Source organism: Anopheles darlingi, chromosome 3 (assembly GCF_943734745.1).
Source record: "Anopheles darlingi chromosome 3, idAnoDarlMG_H_01, whole genome shotgun sequence".
Classification (NCBI taxonomy): domain Eukaryota; kingdom Metazoa; phylum Arthropoda; class Insecta; order Diptera; family Culicidae; genus Anopheles; species Anopheles darlingi.
The window spans coordinates 4,387,829-4,407,331 of NC_064875.1; the positions used below are offsets into that span (position 1 = coordinate 4,387,829).

Sequence of the window (19,503 nt, forward strand, 5' to 3'; positions counted from 1 at the left end):
AAACATAACACTACACCCCCCGTGGTTTTCGGAATGATTTAGAACACGTTTTCCACCGTTAATATTGCATACTTTTTTCACTAGTTTATTGAGTTACTCCGGGTACGGGCGCCGGCGTGTATTTTACGTAAAAATTAATAAATTAACGGGTACAGCCACTCGTAATCGTAATGTAATTGTAATGAGCATAATGTACAAATCAAGTCGATCGTCCGACCACCACCCTACGACGGCGATCTAGCTTTCAATTAATAAAGAGTGTAGAGGCATTTTTGCGACCTACGGCTAATGACTCTCGAAGGTCTCTACTGCTGCTAGCTTGTCTTCTGGGTAGCGATAGGAGAGGTGCACTGAACGAGGCAGAGATGAGGGAGGACTTTCTAATTCTATTTCATAATTTACTACTGGCTCAGCTTTTGAGTTCTAACATTTCCTCACCTTAAGCTGCAAGGACTGCTACGTCTGACTTACGCTGCTCTACTCTGCTGCTGTAACGGCAACGGAGGTAACGATCGGTGATCGGCGGGAACCGATCCCAGAACATTCTTTTCCGTGATGCCCATCCTCCAGAACCGTATGCTCCACCTCGATATACTCTTCCTCCTCTTCCTTCTGGATTTCCTCGTCGTCATCGTCGTCGTCAATCTCTTCATCATCGGGTTCGGATTCCTCGGGATCAACCGGCTCCTCTACTCGCTTATCATCCCTATCATTGGCTTCTCTACCTGGCATCTCATTGCCTTCAACTTGCTGCTGCTCTTCGTCTTCCAGCTCCCTTTGCTCCTGACAAAGCCTCACGCCAACTTCGGGGCTGTTCTGTTTTAGCTGCTGCTGCTGTTGCTGGTGGTGGTCCTCTTCCTCATCCCGGTCTCCGTCCTGTTCCTGTTTGATGGTAGAATGATGGCCCAGTTCCTCTCCATGGCGCTGCTCTGGCCACTCACCCCGATACAGTAACCCCGTACGTTCGCGATCCTCGTGCTCGATCAGATGGTGTTCGAGCTCGGCCCGGAAGAAGTATGCCACACCGCATCGCTCACAGTCGTACGGTTTGGCGGTTGCGTTCGAGTGTGCCACCGGTAGGTGCGCTTGTAGTCCGGCCGATGAGGTGAAGACGGCTGAACAGAGGTAGCACACGTAACCGCGCTCCTCGCACCCCGCGAACGTGTGATCGATCAGGTGTTCCTGCAGTTTCAGGGCGCTTGTAAGCACCTTCTTGCACAGATTGCACTGAAGCGGTGGTGCTGGTGATGTGGTTGTTGTTGTGGTACCGACTGCTCCTGCGGCCATTGGTTGCTCGGTATTCGTTGAGCAAGAAACATCGCCTACCAACCGGTTCATCACTGTACCGGGCTGCATCAGCAACAGTTCACCACTGGAGTGATTGCCGGCGTGAGATGATGAGGAAGAGTTGTACGGCCGAGGTTCGGCGGTACCGGAAGAGGTCGATGTTGGACCAGCAGCTGAAACACCTGGCGATTGGCCGGTTGGTTTGAGAAAGTTCATAGACAGGAGTTTCGTCGGGAAATTGTGCCGCTTCAAGCACGCGTCACAGATCTTGGTCGAGGCATCCGGTTGCGATGGTAACGGTTCCAAGCATAGGGCACAGGTACGCTCGTTCGTATCGGCTGACTTAGTGTGGAATCTGTGGAAGGGAGTTAGGAGGTAGATTATTAGAATAGGAAGCAGTACATAACATTTTAATAATAACTGGCTCATCAGTACTCATCAGTGCCCAACGACGAAGAGAAGCCGTAGGAATTGGAATTTAAAATTCATGTTTGCACATGAACCAAAGGTTACTCAGTCTGTATGCGATTCTGTTACTGCAACTATGCCTTCGACTTCTCATAACTTCTTCGACTTCGACGGCATAAGTTTGTGCCAATCTTTTAATAAAATAAGCGCGTGATTTATAACTTATTTTACTTTCTTTTTAAACTCAATATTGTGACTTTCTTCTTACGGGAAAACCCATTCGTCTATCCATTATTTGACACCTTTGCCCGTAGCGGCGTGCACTTCAGTAACTTACTTTGCATGCAGGCTGATCTCAAACTCGGAATTCAGTGTTTGGCGGCAGCAGATGCATTGCTGTGGGAATCGGTCCTGTTCTACGCTTGCAACACTGCCATTTGTACCACTCGTCGTCCCTGTGGAACAACTGGCAGCGGAGGAAGTGTTAACGGTGGCACTACTTCCGTTAGCAGCACCAGCACTTCCGGTAGTGGACGAAGTGGACGTGCCTGTGCCCTGGCCACCAGCCGTTGACGTGGCGCTGTTAGCTGGTGTTTGGTGTACCGGAAGGTGTTGCTTGAACGTGTGCACATCGGGCAGCGGCAGGCTGCAGTGTGAACAGCGTCCCGAAGCACCGACCTTGCAGTGTGCCAGCTTGTGCTCGGCCAATACGGCCGGCGAGGGGAAGATCTCGTCGCAAATCAAACACTTGTGCTTACCGCCGCCCGTGTTGTGAGCGATCTTCATGTGATTCTCGAGCTCATTTCTGAAAAGTAGTGGAAAGAAGAATTGTAGGTTAGATAATTGTAGGTAGGTAAGTCAACCCGGAGGGGCACGTACCTCGACCGGAAGTCACCGTTACAGTACGCGCAGCGTAAACTGACGCCCGTTTTGAGGTTATGGACGATTTTGCGGTGCGTTTGAACCTCACTTTCCGTGCTGAAATCGGTTCGCTCGCAGATGCCACAACTGTAGCAGGAGTTGGCACCGGTAGTACTACTGTTGCCTGTAGTGATGGAGGTGTTACTAAGCCCTTTTCCCGCACTACCACTGCTAGTAGACAGCTTTAAACCACCAGAGCTTTCCTGGTGGTCCGATAGTATAGGAAAACTGACCATCTGACTGCCTGCGACCGGTGATTCGGAGTCCACTCGACTACTGCCAGGAGCGGTAGTGGTACCAGAGACCACTCCATTGTCACCATATGGCCGCTGGTTGATCATTGTGATCGGGGAGTACAGCTTGGTGCTTCCGGGCGTGGTAACAGGATTGGAAGCGCTAACAGGCGCATTATTTGTGATGCTCTCAGGAGAGTACAATCCATTCAGTACACTTCCCCCGGGTGCTCGCTGGGACGGGTTGGTCGAACCGAATCCAAGCCCTAGCAGTGGGTTACCGCTTGGCTTACACGCTCCGGCGCTTGGTGATAGAGCGAGAAATGGATTTTTCTTGTTGGCGCCGCTGGTAGAAGTGGATCCAGGAGCACTAGATGCGTCTGATAGAAACCCTCCTCGATGCTGCTGTTGCTGCTGAGGCACCTTTACGAGCATCGAATCATAGAACCCGTGCAGTAGGCCATGCTGTGGATGTTTTATCTGACCCAGCGTATCCACTTGTAGCCCCGGATTGCCGTAGAACTTGTTGGCCGTCTGGTAGAGGCTTGGCCAGCTACCAGTAGCAGCGGCGGCCGCTGCAGCTGCCGCCATCGCAGCCATTTGACCGTGCAGTTGGAGATACTCCAGTCCAGCCGCGGTCGTTGTTGTGGCGGAACCCGATGACGCTGCACTCGTCGCAGTGCTGCAGGATGACACGGGAGGAATTCCATTTGTTCCGGATAGGACGATACTCGATGGTCCGTTCGAGGAGGTCCCTCCATCGCCTCCTCTGCGGTTCGGTGAGGCTAGCTCCTTCTGGCTGTGGTGTGTCTGCAGATGCCGATCGAGCAGGAACTCTACGTGGAACGATTCAGGACATGCCGGGCATCTGTGCGTGAAGAGAGTTTTAAACATACGGTTAGCGAATTGTTGCGGTATGATGGTGGTGGTTGCAGACGCGATAACTTACTTGTATTTTCTCGCGTGCGAAGCAAGATGGAAGTGCATTTCGAGCTCAGATGAGCAAACGACGCGACAGAACATGCATTGCACCGCACCGGCTGCTAGATGACGGCTGCGGATGTGTTGGCTGCGAAAATGGTAAAGGTAGAACAAAAGAAAAAAAATAAATCAACACGTTCTCCATGACAACGCAGATACCTTCAGTCATGTTGCTAGAGTGAACAATACTACTGGGAGGCTACTAAATTCCATTTGCTTACCGGAAGTCACGCTCCGTGCGGAATGTTTCGTTGCAGGCCGAACAGCGGAACAGCTTCATCTCGACTGAATGGCTGACGGCAAAGTGGACTTGTACCTGCACCTTCGACTCAAACGTCTCCCCGCACACGGTACACTTGTACAGTAGCTGCAGATGCGACTCGTACAGGTGCTTATGCAGCTCGTCTGCCTTTGCGAAGCTTCCCGTCTTACAACTAGCACCAACACCACCACTACCACCGGTTCCCATTCCTCCTCCTACAACCGATGGACACCGATATTCGACCGCCGTCACCAGGTAATGGCCGATCGTGTGCTGCTCGTACTCGGCCTGACTACCCATCGTGGCCCCACACTGTTGGCAGAGGAACGTGGAGAGAACAGCCGCTGTGCCGGCGGCGGCCGTGGCGCCGAGCAGGGTGGTCCCTGCGCCAGAACCACTCGACAGACCACTCGACATCGCCGCCACGCTGGCACTCTGCTCGAGATGTGCTTTCAGGTGCGTACGGAACGATTCAAAGTCGGGCAGGGCGGCATTACACTGATTGCAGAGGTATGCTCCGGGTGGTGGTAGCGACTGCGATGGTGCCGGTGGTGGTAGGTGGTGCGGTCGCTGTTCAGAGCACGTTCCACCACCAGAACCCGAACCAATATGGTGTTGTTGTTGTTGCTGCTGCTGCTGCTGCTGATGCTGATAGTGTGCTGCCAGCAGTGATCCGGACTGTTCCGGCCTGGTTTCACCGTCTCGCTTGCTGTTGCCGCCACCCCGTGGACGTCGGTGTTCCTGATGGTTCGATGGAGGTCGATCGTGTTTACGCGTGCAGTTTGCCGCTTCCGGTTCTTCGGTTTCTGCTTCCAGCTTGAGGCGCTTCATTTTCGGCTGGCTGAGATCGGTAGGAGTGAGCTGTTCGGTGGCCGCGTTCCCTCGGAGACTGTCGGCCGTCGGAGCACGTGGTGGTGATCCTGGACCGGAACGGTGCGATTCACAGGGCGAAGATCGGGCTGACGATGAATGGCTGATGGAGGGTGTCGTGCGGTCCGTGTCCTTGCGTTCCCGCTTGATACGACCAATCGCTGGATCATTTGCAGGCCTGTCTTGGCCTTCCTCATCCGGTTTCTCTTGCTGATCCTCTTCGCGATCCGTTTCGGCATGATTGGCGTCATCGTGCTCGCCGGTGATCGGTGAGCGATGTGCCGGAATCTCGTCCTGTCGCCGTCGCTTCGTATCCGGTTCAGCATCTCCGGTATCGTCTTCCTCCTCCTCCTCATCGTCCTCATCTTCATCTGCATCCTGCTCTCGCTCGTCATTCTGATCCCTAGCACCGGTGGACCTCCGTTCTTCCTTAACAGCCGAATCCGAGGAGGGGGTACGTGGCGTCGACCCACCAAGGTTAGCACCGTAGAAGGAGGAAAACGTGCTGCTAAGTAGACTCTTGTTGAAGTGTAGCTGCTCCAGCGTTTGCTGGTAACCGGAGGAGAGGCGTCCCATCGGTGAACCTCGGCCACCGTTCGGTGACAACCGATGACAACCGACCGAACTCGCCGCCGCCGTCGTCGTCAATCGATCCAAATGGGTGGCCTTTAGGTGAGCAAACATTAACGGCACCGTCGGGAACTTCATCGTACAGAATTCGCACACGATGGGCGGATAGCTTGAGGTGAGTGCTGCCGGTGATCCGTCAGGGGTTAGCGCACGGCGTCCCCCGGACGAAGTACGCGGTAGATGCGATGAAACGCCAAAGAATGGATCACCGGTACCCAGCAGACCGAGCGGTCCACCGTGCATCGTTTGGACGTGCATTCCGAGCTGCTCGAGCGAACCAAAGTCGGTGCGGGTGCAGTAGAGACAGGAAAGATGTTCCGACGGATTGCCACCTGCTGGTATGCTTCCTCTTCCCCCATTTCCTCCTCTATCTCCTTCTGCTCCGGCTGCTGGTGTCGGTGTGCGGTTAATGGAGTTGCCGTTGGCGCTCGAACCCTTGGCGGCGCTGTGCTTCGCACTCGATCGACCACCACCAGCGCCCCCCGCCATCAGCAACAGGGGATCGGAGTTTGAGTTGCTGGGGGCGTAGGGCGAGAACTTGGAGCCACGCTTTCCCCCACCACCACCACCACCACCACTCGAGAGGGAACTTGTTGTCGATCGGGGACTGTAGGTGAGATTAGGGCTACCGGTGAGTGCCAGCTGCTTTTTGTGGTTCTGCATGTGACTCGTAAGGGCGGCCGCTGTGTTGTAGCCCCGGTTGCAGATCGTACACTGGAACGGTTTCTGGTTGTCGTGCGTCTTCATGTGGATCTTCAGATGATCACTGTGTAAAAAAGAAAGAGAGCGAGAAAGGAAGGAGTTACACGGTGTTATCGCAACCGAGCGGATCGAGCGAAGGACTGGCGGGCTTACCTGCGCGAAAAGGCGGCCTCACAGTGCAGACAGCGATAGCGTCGGTCGCCCGTATGTAGCTTCGTGTGGCGATCACGGGACCGTTTGTGTTTGAACAACCGCGCACAGTAGTCACACTTGAAAGGCATGTGCTCCGTGTGGCTCTGGTCAGGAGAATGGGACAGATAGATGGACGAAAAACGCGTTTTAGATCGTGTCTAGTGAATTGTTGGGTGCGAATTTGGTGGTTTAGATAGTATTCCGATTCTGCAGGTTTTTCTCTGTTCGTTGGAAATATGGTTCTGCTAGTTTGTAATAATTCATTGAGGTGAAATATTGAAGAAAAGTTCGATTTTTATAATTTATATTTTGATTCAAATAACATATTAACCACTTTTACAGGGAAAAGAAATGTTTTGCATAGTTTAATAGAGCGTAAGCAGTGAGAAATATTTTTTGCCCTCAGTTGCTATGCACAGAATACCTGTTTTCATGCAGAGGATAATTTTCTCGTCAAAAGGTTTGGAATTTTTAAATTGAACATTACTTCTGCTTCCTGCTGTAGTAACCATCGCTTCAATCGTAACACAACGTCCCGTAAGGTAATGAACTAGCTTCAAGCAGTGCGTTAAGTGAATTATATAATAATTTTACGTATTCTGCTTTATATTTTAGGAGTTTGAAGCTGCAGCTGCAGTACTTCAAGCTAGCAAAGGCATTTTCGTGCAACACCACTATCAAGGCAAAAAAAAAAACGCCTCAAAACCACCGAAACCGAATGATGGCATTTTAATGAATTATTAAAAATGTCAGAAAACACCAGTCAACTCCCCACAGTCACCAGTCACCATTTGGCATTTGAAAAGGAAGCGATCGATCGAAATAGTTGACCGAGGCCGGACGATGGAGGTGCATAGTTTGGTGCTTTTACTCCAAGGAGTAGAATGATGCCGGTGGTCGGTCATCCGGGAAGGTAGGTGCGCGTCAAGAATGCCAACAGCCAAGAGCTATAGCGTGATACTCCGCCGGTGTGGCCACCTTTTGTGTCGTCCACGTAGGTTGACTTGGTGTAACCGGCAGTCGAGTCGGGAGTGCGAGGTGAGAATGAGACACTTGGGCCCCTCGGAGAGTCCATTGGAACCATTGGCACCAGGGAACGCTGGAATGGAATTCACACTTCATCGCGCGACGGACGATGATCAACGCGTCCAAGTGGTGCGTCTGTCCGGTTCCCTTCCCTGCTCTTCCGGGGATTCAGGGCGGTGTGGACATGTCAAAAATTGTTGCACGTCCACTGCTTACCGGGCGTCCAAATTATGACAGCAAAGCTGAAGGCGAAACCGACGAGTCGACACCGACCGACCGACTCGTCCGTGCGGCACACCTCCGGCGAGTGTCGCGCGCGGTGGACTCATAAATATTGATCTTTCCGGCCAGCGATAGCCACCCGGGACGGTCCACACGAGGAATGCATAAATGGACCCGCGTCCATTCTGTACCTTCTGTCGCTTCTGCTGCTGGCGATGATGATCATCATCTTTGTGATCCTCGTCCCCCTTTGGGTGAGGCACGCAGATCCACTACCAAGGTGCAGAGGACAGGAGTAGGGCGCGCGCAGGCCGAGATTCTTGCATTTGCTTGTCACCACTTGGCCCCACTGGTTCCCTGGGACCGACGGGGAGCGCGTTCGCTTGGTGCGGTCGCGATCGTTCTTATCGCGCACTTTGGATCGCGGTAGCGCGCCAGGATCGGGAAATTTTGTTCTGCGACCGGGTCTCGGAGAATGTGCGAATGTGTGTTCCTTATGATCTGATGAACGTCGTTTGTCGTTCTGGTGGTGCTGTTGCTGCTGGTGCTGACGCGAGAAAAATCTCATTTCAATGTGTGCTGGTCGCGGGTTCGACCGCATGAACGGCGTTCTGCTCTTATCAGCTAGATGACATCTCGTCGCTCGAGACGCGCCACTGGAAGCGACACGGTCGTTTCATTCTTGCGCGCGAGATTCTGGGCCCTTTTTTGCCCCACCAGGGAGTGTCCCCGAGGGCTCTTAGGGCTCCCGGGCTGTTGTTTAGTTGAATGTTTGGCCGGCAGCTCGAGTGTTCCGGTGCCGGAGCGCAAACACGCCACCGGGGTGTGTGTGTGTGTGTGTTCATTGTCACCCATTTTTGCACGATTTCCGGGAGCCGGTGTGCCGGTGTCCCGCGAACGCTTTCATTAGAAACCTGATGTGCAGTGCCGAGAGAGGTCCTCGTCCGCTTATTCGATTGAAGTTCGCATGCTACAATGCGAGCATACTTTCTTATCGCGCCCATCACATTTCGACCGCATCCTGGTTATGAAAAGCGCGGTGTTTTTTGTTGTTGTGTGCAACGATCCTGCCCTTTTGTGCTTTCGGTACCAGGTAGTCGTAGCGTAATATGAGGTACGATGGAATGGAAGGTTCATCAAAAATGTGCAGTTTATGTTGGGAAACAAAAAGAAAGTCTTGTGCTTTCAATTGAGACAGAGGCATGTAATGCAAAATGGGAAATATTTTCCCGCAATATTTGATGTTCATCATGTAAAACATTGTATAGCATAGCTTGTTGTTATAAAAACAGTAATGAATGAGAACTATAATAGATATAAATAGAATTAGATGCAAATCGTTTAAACTCAATAGTAATAATATTTAAATTGCAATTTGAAATAACAAATATGAATGCTAAACAACCAAAGTTGAATGCTAGAAGGACATACCCTATAAGAATTCAATATAACTTATAGAGTTTTTACAAAAAGAGTCCTTTTCCAATGATCAGTAATTTCTTTTTATAAACGTTATCTACTTTTGCTACTAACACATCTTAAGACTAATCTTATCTAGCTGCGCTGTGAGGCTGATGAAAGTTGTTGTGGACTTTTAACAGTTAAATCACTTGCTTGATGCTTTCATTTCCATTTCTCAAAGGTTAAAACAATAGGTTTTGAATTAAAAAAAAAAGCTCGCAACAGCTTTTTCGATTCCCCTGGCTATTCGATTCGGATCCCATTCCCCGGGGAGTCGTTACCGTCCGTAGCCACGCGCCATATTGGGCCATACCATCGGCATAAAATCTCCTTAGCCTGAGCTCGCACCCCACGACTGCTTCGAGGGGCTGGCACGATTGTACGGTGATTTAAAATGGCCACCACCTGACCACCACGCGGGCGGTGAAGCAGAAAAACAAAATGCTGGCCAAAAACCTTGGAGTGCGTCTCCCAAGTGAGACAGCCAGCCGCTACCTCCTTTCTCCTTCATCGTGGCTCATTAGCATTCGATTATGGATGGCGCACGGGCACGACGGGCACGGTCTTGTCGTGCTGTGCGATCGCGCACCAATCACCACGCACATTCCCCGATCGATTCCGGTTCGTCCCTCCGAGACACCAAATCGGGCACCACCGGTTGCCACAGCACGTCGCTTGTCCCGATCATAACGATGATCATGATGATGTGGTTGCTGTGGTAGTACGCTTACGGTGCCGTGCGCCATTGCACCTTAGATGGGCCCGACGCTCCTCAGTGGACAGCCGCCACCCTGCTGGCCAGTTGATCGTACATAGATCTTAGACGCCCTCGGACATCGTGTTGCTGCCTGGTGGACACCGATGATCGAGATGCGATTTACGATTGCTAATTACCAGCCGACAGTAACCAGCGCCGGCACCGGTCTCACGGCTCTGTTTGGACACCCTCGGATGCGGAGAATTGGGCGCGACCGGTTGCCCGATGGCTCCACTAATGCACTTATTTGGAGTGCGCAAACGAGCGTTTTGGGTTTTTTTTTTCTGCTGTGCATTCGGTGATGGTAAGATTTCGTTTCGAATTTAATTTATCAGCATACATTATTGGTAATTACTGGGAAGATGAACTTCGTAAGGTAACCGAAACCAGTTTGATGTTTGATGTAAAACAATCCAGCATAATTATGCAGGTTTATTGTGAGCCAAAAGATATGAAAAAAAAACAGATTTATAGCAGATGAAAAAGTGTGGCATATGCCTCGACGTGCTAATAAAGCACGCATCTTTCACGCTCTCTCTCTCTTTGGAGATGCAAGTGGCACAAAAACTTGCTTTTACCATTTCAATGCTTTGCCAGAGACTCTAATCACCAAGAGGCAGTTAATAAATGAAGAGAAACTAGAGGGAAAACGCGTAGATGAGCTTAGTGCAGTAGTAACTTCATCAAAATAGTGCCATTCAATTTAACTTAGTATATTTTCTTTCCAGAAGAAATCCTTCTTAAGTTCTTAGTTTTTAGCTAAGTTTCCCTGCTGTGTAAACTTCTACAAGAAATAAGACACTACACATCAGATCAAATGATGGTCTCTTTTGATTATTTGATGGATAGAGTAAGTTTCTCTCAGTATGTGTAAAATATGCGTTAAACAGTTCTGTGGAAATCTGATGTCCGTGTGCTTCAGAATTGAATAGCAAGCTGCTCCTTGGTCTCAAGTTCAGTGACTCATAAAGCAATGGTGTGCTGCAATTATGATGGTTTGGCAAATCGATCGATTGGCCAATGCGCCGGGTGGTCCCGATGGTGCCCAGTCACGGGCCCACTATCGGGCGACGTGCGCCAATGTCGTTCTCCCAAACGGGTAGCACGATGGCCACCGTAGCACCGGTCATACGCATAGCGCACTGGAACTGGAAGCTGACACGTAGGTTGCGTCGTGTCCCACAAGTGATAAAAGTATGAGCACGGATCCGAGCGTGCCCCCGGCTAATGGGTGATGATGCAGAAGATGCCCATTATGGAAGAGACTGAGACTGAAGACCAAATCGAAAGCCGCCGGAGCGGAGAAGAAACATGGCAACGGACGTTTTGTGGACGCACTGCGAGCGGTTCCCGATTGGTGGAATAGTTTTCGCGGAACTACAACGCGCGGAAACCACTGGGATAGTCATTCATTCCCGGGTCGCCTGTGCCCGTGTCTGTACCGCCGCTGAATGAAAAGCATACCCGAGATGCCGGGAGGAACTCGGACGCGAACATGAGCGTTGGACAATGCCTAATAAAGAAATCATTAACCAGCGCTGCTACCGTACCAGCATGTTTCGTTCCGGTGGTGGTGGTGGTGCAAGTGGAAGGCTAACAAGTCTTCCCTCCATCTTCCCAGGCGTTCGCACCGGACCGAGGTCTTTTGCTCGACCTTTGCGAATCAACTGTTGCCCGACTCCGGGCGCAAAGATTCAGAATCGGTCTTTCAATGGGAGATGAAGGGATAGTAAGGGGTTAGGCCCGTTAGATAGTTTCAGAAAAGCAACATTTTACCGTCGAGCAACCGTGTGGAGAGGACAGAAGGAAGTTCTAAATGTCTTAGCCGCTAGCTACCGAGACGGAGCAGGATACGACATGTATGTCTCAGACATGCTTTCCTTCACTCAGTTCGTTCTGCGGTTTCCGGTAGCCGAATGTGCACCCGCTAGACACTTTGCCAACAAGACAGCAATCCTCCAGCAAGACAACAATCGGTAGTTCAGCGGCGCCTCCGCGCGTCCGAACAGGAGCGCTACAAAGACCCATCCTTGCCCGGACCGGGGGTTTTCCTAAGAAATGCTCTTCCTTTAATTGCAAACAAAGCGGCGCAAACAAAACACAATCGAACACGCGAGCAGGGGACGAGTCCGGTCTCATAAATTATAAACCGTCGTGTAAACACGTGTCCGGTTCCCTTGGTTGGATTAGAAAGTCAAAGGTTTTCGGTCGGTAGTAAAGGGCCGTGAGTTGGCATGATGCTGTGACTCTAATGGTACTTGTGATATGTTCTTTTTGGGGGGGAGGGTTTGGTCTTAAGATGCAGATTTGAACGAGGAGGGAAAGACATCGTTCTTCTGTTTAACTATGTGACGGTGTTTGACTGAGCAAACAATAGCGAGCGATGATATGTTGCAGTGAATTGCCATTTATGGCTTTAAATCTTTTGCTGTCTATAGGAGCTTAAGAGACCTTCTTTAGAAGACCTTCGCAGCAGACCTCTTGGATAAAACAATTGAGTTGAAATTGTGAGTTGAACGATACAAAAAGCAGTTACTGCACCTTCTGACATCCTCACGAATACTCCACACTCCCATTAACCGGAACGTCTTGTCTTCGCCGTGACGTTCGCACGTCAGTTCAGTGCTACAAATCCCTCAACCGAGACATTCCTGGAGTTGTCTAATGATGTTCGACTACATCCGCGCTACCACGAGCCTTGACGGCGGCGGCAACACCGGCGGATTGACCTTCTCCTTCGGGAAATCATTTCTTTAATTACCGTGGGGACCCGGCGGGATCGAGTGGCCGCGCGATTGACCACCTGTCGCGCATGGTCTTGGGCGTCCACCCGTTGCATTCCCCGGACTAGTTTAAACTGATCGCCGATTTCCTGCCCTCCACACACACACACACACACACACCGGGACTTCTCGTAGGATAACCGAACGTGTCCGCGCGTTTGTGTGTAGGTTAATTAATTGTCGATCGTCAATCGTCGAGGTATCGAGGAGCAGCTCCACGGATCACGGCGACACGAGGAACGTTTGCCGGGCTGTTGAGCCGGGGTGCAAAGGGGCGCATTGCGAACCGAAGAAAGTGGAATTCTTGGTCCGCGAGGCCACGAGATCTCTTACCGCTACGAGTAAGATCGAGCTAAAAATTCCTCAAAACGTTACGGCCGCAACACGCAACACGACGATGGCGTCCGGAAGGGTCCGGTTTCGGATTGTCGCGTTGCAGTTGGCGCTTGCCAACAGCGTGTGGCGGCGAGGTGTTGTTGTCTGTCTGTGTTATTTTTTGTTTGTGGTTGCCTCGCGATCCCTTCTTCTTTTTTTCATTTATCTCTGCATTCACCAAGTGTCTGCAAATCGCTGCAACTGTCAGCAATCAATCGATCGATGAGCTACGGTGTACGGATGACGGCGTGCGTGTGTGCCCGCGAGCGATACACCTTCAGCGGCCGCAATTATCCTTGACAAGCCGATGATCGTTGATCGATTACTGTCACGGTCAGGGCCTCCCCTGAAGGATGCTGTGATTGCTGGAGGACTGGTTGGCGCGATTACGCGTCATTGTAATCACTGTAGCTGAAACATTTGGCGAACTCCATCGGGGCGCCATAGAGAGCACTAATCAGTCGAACCTTGTTTATACAGCCCACATTGATGAAACTCATTAATTGCTACCGAACTGGCACTGGCGGCATCTAATGAGACAGCTAATTAGATCAGTTGATCGATCGATCTTCCTACTGAGCGCAACTGCAACCGGAAATCCCTGGATCCTTTTCCAGCTTCTGGTTCTGCATACTGCCGCCGAGTGTCTGTTATCGTTCGCTACGCTCGAGCAGCTCGAAGTGTCGAAACATGAACCCTTCATCGTCACGTCGAATCGAACGATCTCGCACACTCGCTGACATGTTGCTGACAGCTCAACACATCCTCCAGCTTCCAGGGAATCGTCCGCCGGAATTCGACTTTGCGATCCCAGACCCCCTGTTTCTCCTCACTCCCTTCCCTTTGCCACCTTCTTGCTTACCTGTTCATGCTTCTTGAGGTATCCGAGTCGCGGGAACGTCTTGTCGCAGAACTGACAGTGATAGGTGCCGTCCGCGTTTTTGCTGTTGCTGTTCGTGTGGTTGTTGCCACCACCACCGCTGCCGGTGCCATGATTATTGTGATTGTGGCTGCTACTGTTGTTGTTGTTGTTGTTGTTGTGGTGATGGTGAGTACGGGATGCTTTGCCTTCCTTGCCGGCCACGGATCGCCGATAGTGCAGGTGGCGTCCATGATGATGCAGATGGTGATGATGGTGGTGGTGATGTGAGTGCGAGTGCGGTGTGCTACCGGGACGGAAGGCGGACGGCTTTTCACCGGCAACATCCAGCAGCGTACCAGCACCGCTGATGCCGTCCTGGGTTTCGTTCGTCAGCGAGTTCGGTGTCGCCATACCGTCCGACATCGAGGGCGAGAAGCTGGACGAGGTGTGCGGCGAATAGAGCTCTGCGGAGGAAAGGTAAGAGAATGAGGAGAATGTTATTGGGATGTTTCACGCTAGAAAGGATCTTGGCATTCGAATGCGATTGAGTTGCAAAGACAATATTGGTCTGCTGCCGGTTTTGGTATTGGGCTATTAGCAGGTTTATACTGCAGATAGCTACTCCCGGTCTATTATTTCGCAAATTGCGGAGTAAATCTTCGGTTGTTTGGCACTAGTTCATCATTTTAAGCTTTATCTATAAAATTTGGAACGAATTTGGAATGTACAATTCTCCAACAATTCAACAAGTAGTGGAAAGAATTTGCTCCCGAAGAATGTAAAGGTCAATCGTAAAATCCCGAACCAAGCGACTAGAAACAAGAGGCGCCCTCATGCCAAATGCCAAAGAGTGTAGAAAGGGAGCAAAAATTATGATAAACTCCTAACAATCCCGCTCTCTGCGTTTCAGCGCGGTAATCAATCACCATTTGCAAAGAGATCACACAACATTTACATACAGTGCGGTATGAGGTGTGATGAGTTCTGCAAAATCCCTGCTCCACCCGAAGCGTGATAAGGGGGAGGAAATGTGCTCATCTGTTTCTTTGCCATTTACACGGCGGGGGCTGACTAGGTGAGCTAATAAATTCAACCTTCAACAGCTCGGCCCTAGAGCGCAGAGTAGGTAACGGAGAGGCGATGAAGGTGTACCATTTCCCTCAGTGTGGAATTGGAAAATGAATGGGTTCGTGCCCTAACGAGTACCGCGACTCATCCATCCATCTGTGTTTTCGTGGAGGTTTTTCGTGGACCTTTTACGCGTATGATTTGCGAAAACAAATAGGTCTACTGCAAGCGAAACAGGAATGGAGAAGTCCTTTAGTGAAGCAAGTGTGTGAAGCAAGAAGATAAAGTAGGTTGTTTATTATGAGCAGATATCAGGCTGTGTTAGGAAGAGTCTGATCAACGCGCGGCATAACGAGGACATGGATTTGGAATTTAAATTTACGACCTGTTGGCCTACGGCTCTCGACAAATTCATGAAAATCCCTTATCCTTTGCGCATCCTTGCCTCCGTCCCAAGCCTAATTGAAATAGATTGGAGCTTCAGCATCCGTCTTATTCTTGAGACGGATCATCGACATGATACGACACTATCGCCTCACCCATCCATTACGAGGTATAATATCTACACATCCTCCCCGGTGGACGGAAATGGCTCCGCTCAGATCTCAAGACACTTGAGCGGAGAGTTCATAAACACCTTCGTTAAAACCTCGCCCCACTTCGGGGGCTTTAATTGCCTCGATTGCATCTTGGGCGTCGAGAGGAGTTCGTCATTTGCACTCCCCTTGGTCGATTGCTTTACTCGTGTTTGTGACCAAGTGGCCAACTGTTGCACACACTGCTCACGGCACGTTGCACGCCGCGTTTTCTCAAAACGCAGGCCGCATTAGGGCCAATTAGGGGTTGGTGCGGGCACGATAAAAGGCAAACGTAATCGGAAACATTTAAGGGAGCGTAGAGTGTAGCAAATTAACCAGTGGGCAAGTGCGACTGGTTTTGGGAGAAACCGACCAAAACGATAAATAGAACGTGATAAGCACGTAACACACGTTGCAAAAGATAAACGGAAGAGGTCAAGTGGTTTCAGAATATATGTAAAACGATTAATAAATAGCCCTAGAGCATAGACCTTTTGAAAAACGAATCAGGGAATTGTAGAAGCTAGCGAGCGATACGAGAAATGGAAATGTACAGTTGAAACAGATGTAAACAATTGAGAAATGTGAAATAAATCGGTAAACAGTAATACAGCAAGCGAAGTCACATCAAACACTCATTCAATTCACTAAACTGATAATAATCGCTAGAATGGTCATGCAGCGCGACGATGACCCCGGGTGCAGTTTGAAATGCATAAATACTCTCCCCCTGCTGCGAGCGCTACCATCCGGTAATGCAGATGCCTAGCGCCTCCATCCACCACCCACCATGTAGGCAAATTAATTAATGAAAATCGCTTCTAATTTGATTGTCCCATGCCTTCTACTCCTCTCTTGCCGTCTTCAAGCGTCTAATCCCATATCCACCGGCAGCACCGAAAGGTCAATAGGGTATTTCCGGCCGACTTTCTGGCCGCTTTCTGACGCGTGTTTGTCTGACGGTCTTTCCTTTTTTTTACGATCCCTTCTGATGCGTGGCGTGTGTTGATGGTGACGCCACGCCACCAATGAATGATACCACCACCTCGGTAGCGGGCGGACCATTTCCGGTCGAATAAGCCGAGCCAGCCGACGCAACGTGCCGTTGGTGTTGATTGGTGGCGCGTTTTGCTGCTGCTGTCCAGCGAGCCGCGTTGGGCCGGCCAGATGGGGCCGGCATGATAACGTGGAGCGCGAATCGACGCGTCACACACACACACACACACACACACACACACACACACACACACACACACATGCGGATACACAGGCTGAAGAAGCTGATGCTAGTGTGACGATAAATCGTCTTTAATCTTGATATTAAGCCTTAATGTCATAATTGCTCCCCTTGCTACTACTGCCGCTTGACTTGCCCAGTTGGGAGCATGCGAGGGAGTAACGCGTATAGAAGTGTGTGGCGCGTGCGTGTGTGTGTGTCTTGTTCTCCTGCTTCTCCTGTTGCTGATCCTCCTTCTAGGATCTGATGGTGGCATTGGGCCCAATGACAATATCCGGCCATGCGGTCTCATTTGGATCGTTTAAAAACTTATCATTTCTCCCTCCGATGGCCGGGGGGCGTCATCGTGCGATCGTACTGTCACGGTGCTGGCCGGCATTTAACCACCCTCTTCTCGGTCCGCTTCATGACGATCGCTTTTAATTGAAACTTCCTATTCGCGTGCGCTGCGCACATGGCCGCCCATAACGGGGGGCGCATAATTTTTTTTTTATTCAAATTGAGGATCCATTCAGTGGCCTATCTAAACGGATCGGCGCATCACGCCAAAGTGGAGCAATTAAGCGGCAGGGAATTAACGTTCTCGACATCGCTTTAACAGCGGGACGCGAGTAGGCAGTATGGGTTGATTTATGGGATAGCAACAAGCGTGCTATAACCCGAGATCAAAGTCCGCAAATCAGACCCCAAATCTCGTACAAGACACGTGTTGAGATTATGAGTCGTTAAGAAAGGGTCGGTGGTGGTTTCCATCGGTTCCCAATGAGCGTTCACCTTCGCTAGACGAACGCTCGGCTTACGAGTGGCTAATGGTTGATTGCATGGGACACTTGTTGAATAATAAGTACACCTCAATGCCACCGACATTTGCGCGTTTCTCCGCACGACTTAACGATTGCACAAAAGGCTTAGCATACCCTTAGATACCCTATGGGGGGTTTATGGGTTGGTGGAATAATCGTTATTGAGGATCAACATTATTTAAAGATCAATTATGGAATCGATCAGTCACATTTGTGGTGACAAAACATTTAAGAAACATCGATACTGATATTATTTCAAATCGACTTAATCTTTCACAATAGAATCCGCATAACTTGTGTTGTATCGAAGTCACATTCACTCATCGAGCATATAGCACGCGCATATAGAAACTTTTTATTCATTTGAAATATTTGATATTTTAACATAAATTGTCGAAGCAGTACGTAGTAATCTTTTTGTCAAAAGAATATTATGATCAGAAAAGCCTTGCTAGTATTTGATAAGGCAACAGCTGCATGAAAATGATAGGTTGAGAACTATTCGAGGTGGATAGAACACAATCAGATTTATGGCCAATAAGCATAAATATAAGTGATTGATAATTGATCGGAAATGGAAATGTAGGACAATATAATTATTATTGTGGACACAGTTAGTCGCCTGTAGCGAATAAGAAACTATCTGAACAAGCCAACTGGCCAGACGTTAAATTTACTATCAATCAATAGTTGAAAATAGTTATCAAACTCTTCAGTTTGCAGATTATGCAACACATAAATTTGCATATTTACTTTTCAGCTTCAAATTAATTGAGAATAACATATCATCAAGTAACCATTGCAAAAATCACACACGCTCTCTTACTTCCAGTTTTTCATTTTCCTTCACAAATGCCTACCTTGGCCGAGCGCTACAAAGTCTTTCAAACCACCGATGGCACCGGGTGCAATCATGCTGAGGCCACCACCAACACCAAGGTTCGTGTTTTGCTGAATTTTCTCAATTAACGTCTCCAATCGTGTGCTCGGTCCACGGTACAGCATCTTCATGGCCATCTCGAGTGGCCCACCACGATCACCACCTTGCACACCGCAAACAACATACACAGTCGAATCACTACTATATAGACCGCGACGAAACAACGAAACATACTCGCGTGCTAACCGAGTGAGTTAACGAATATACTATAAAAACCACCACGCTTCGCAACCACGGAAACTCGAACGAACGCACAAATAACAGAACAATAGGAACCGCACACAAACAGACAAAGTGAAAAAGTATGTATGAGCGTTAAATTGTACTAAAAAAACTACACTAAAACACGCCTCGCAACAAAGGAACAATAAACACGCGTCACCAACCATCGAGATGCACAAATTCACTAACGCTTGCCAGCGGCTCCTGCGACTTCACTAACAAACAAGGAAGGCATTGAAGTCACCAAGGTTTTCTCACAAATACACACACGTACACGAGCACACACACACACACAAAAACAAGTGGGTTCGCAGGCTGGCAGTCAGGCAGTCAGGCAGGCAGCACCAACGCGCACCAAAGCCACGGGCGTACTGAGCAAGGGATCCCGGGGCCAGTCCGGTCCCGAGCACATCATCACCTAAGCCTGGCCGACCGGTGAATGAGCCCTGGAGGGATGCGAGCGCCCAACTAAATACACACATATAACATCTTCTGGGGCAGAGCACATAAGAGGCAACATAAGAGACCGAGTGCGTGCGGCTGGTGTGTTCCAATGTGCGCTCACACGACGATTGAGCAACAACAGCGGAGCCGAAAAGCAGAAGAAGAAAAAGAAGAAGAAGAAGGTGAGCAGAGGGATGAAGACGACGCCCGAAGGTCCCCCTCCGACTCGATGGAGGTTT

General features: G+C 50.0%; 1 protein-coding gene across 1 annotated transcript; it reads right to left on the reverse strand.

The window, feature by feature from the left end:
- Positions 1-210: 210 nt before the first annotated feature.
- LOC125958124 (zinc finger protein 423 homolog) lies at positions 211-18,675 on the reverse strand. Its single transcript, XM_049691251.1, has 10 exons — positions 18,585-18,675; positions 14,174-14,436; positions 13,973-14,071; positions 6,448-6,590; positions 4,052-6,358; positions 3,799-3,918; positions 2,575-3,717; positions 2,284-2,500; positions 2,033-2,106; positions 211-1,642 (listed from the first exon to the last, which is right to left on the reverse strand). The coding sequence occupies exons 1-10, from the start codon at positions 18,673-18,675 to the stop codon at positions 478-480; spliced, it is 5,622 nt and encodes a 1,873-aa protein (XP_049547208.1). The 3' UTR covers positions 211-477.
- Positions 18,676-19,503: the final 828 nt, after the last annotated feature.

What these genes read in the sequence shown, in the direction of transcription:
- LOC125958124 (XM_049691251.1), bottom strand. Translation starts at nt 18,675, where the DNA reads ATGGCCATGAAGATGCTGTACCGTGGACCGAGCACACGATTGGAGACG. An exon ending in TCGCACGCGAGAAAATACAA is followed by an intron (nt 3,718 to 3,798) that starts GTAAGTTATCGC and finishes CTTCACGCACAG; the next exon opens with ATGCCCGGCATGTCCTGAAT. An exon ending in TTCCGGTACACCAAACACCA is followed by an intron (nt 2,107 to 2,283) that starts GCTAACAGCGCC and finishes AGCGTAGAACAG; the next exon opens with GACCGATTCCCACAGCAATG.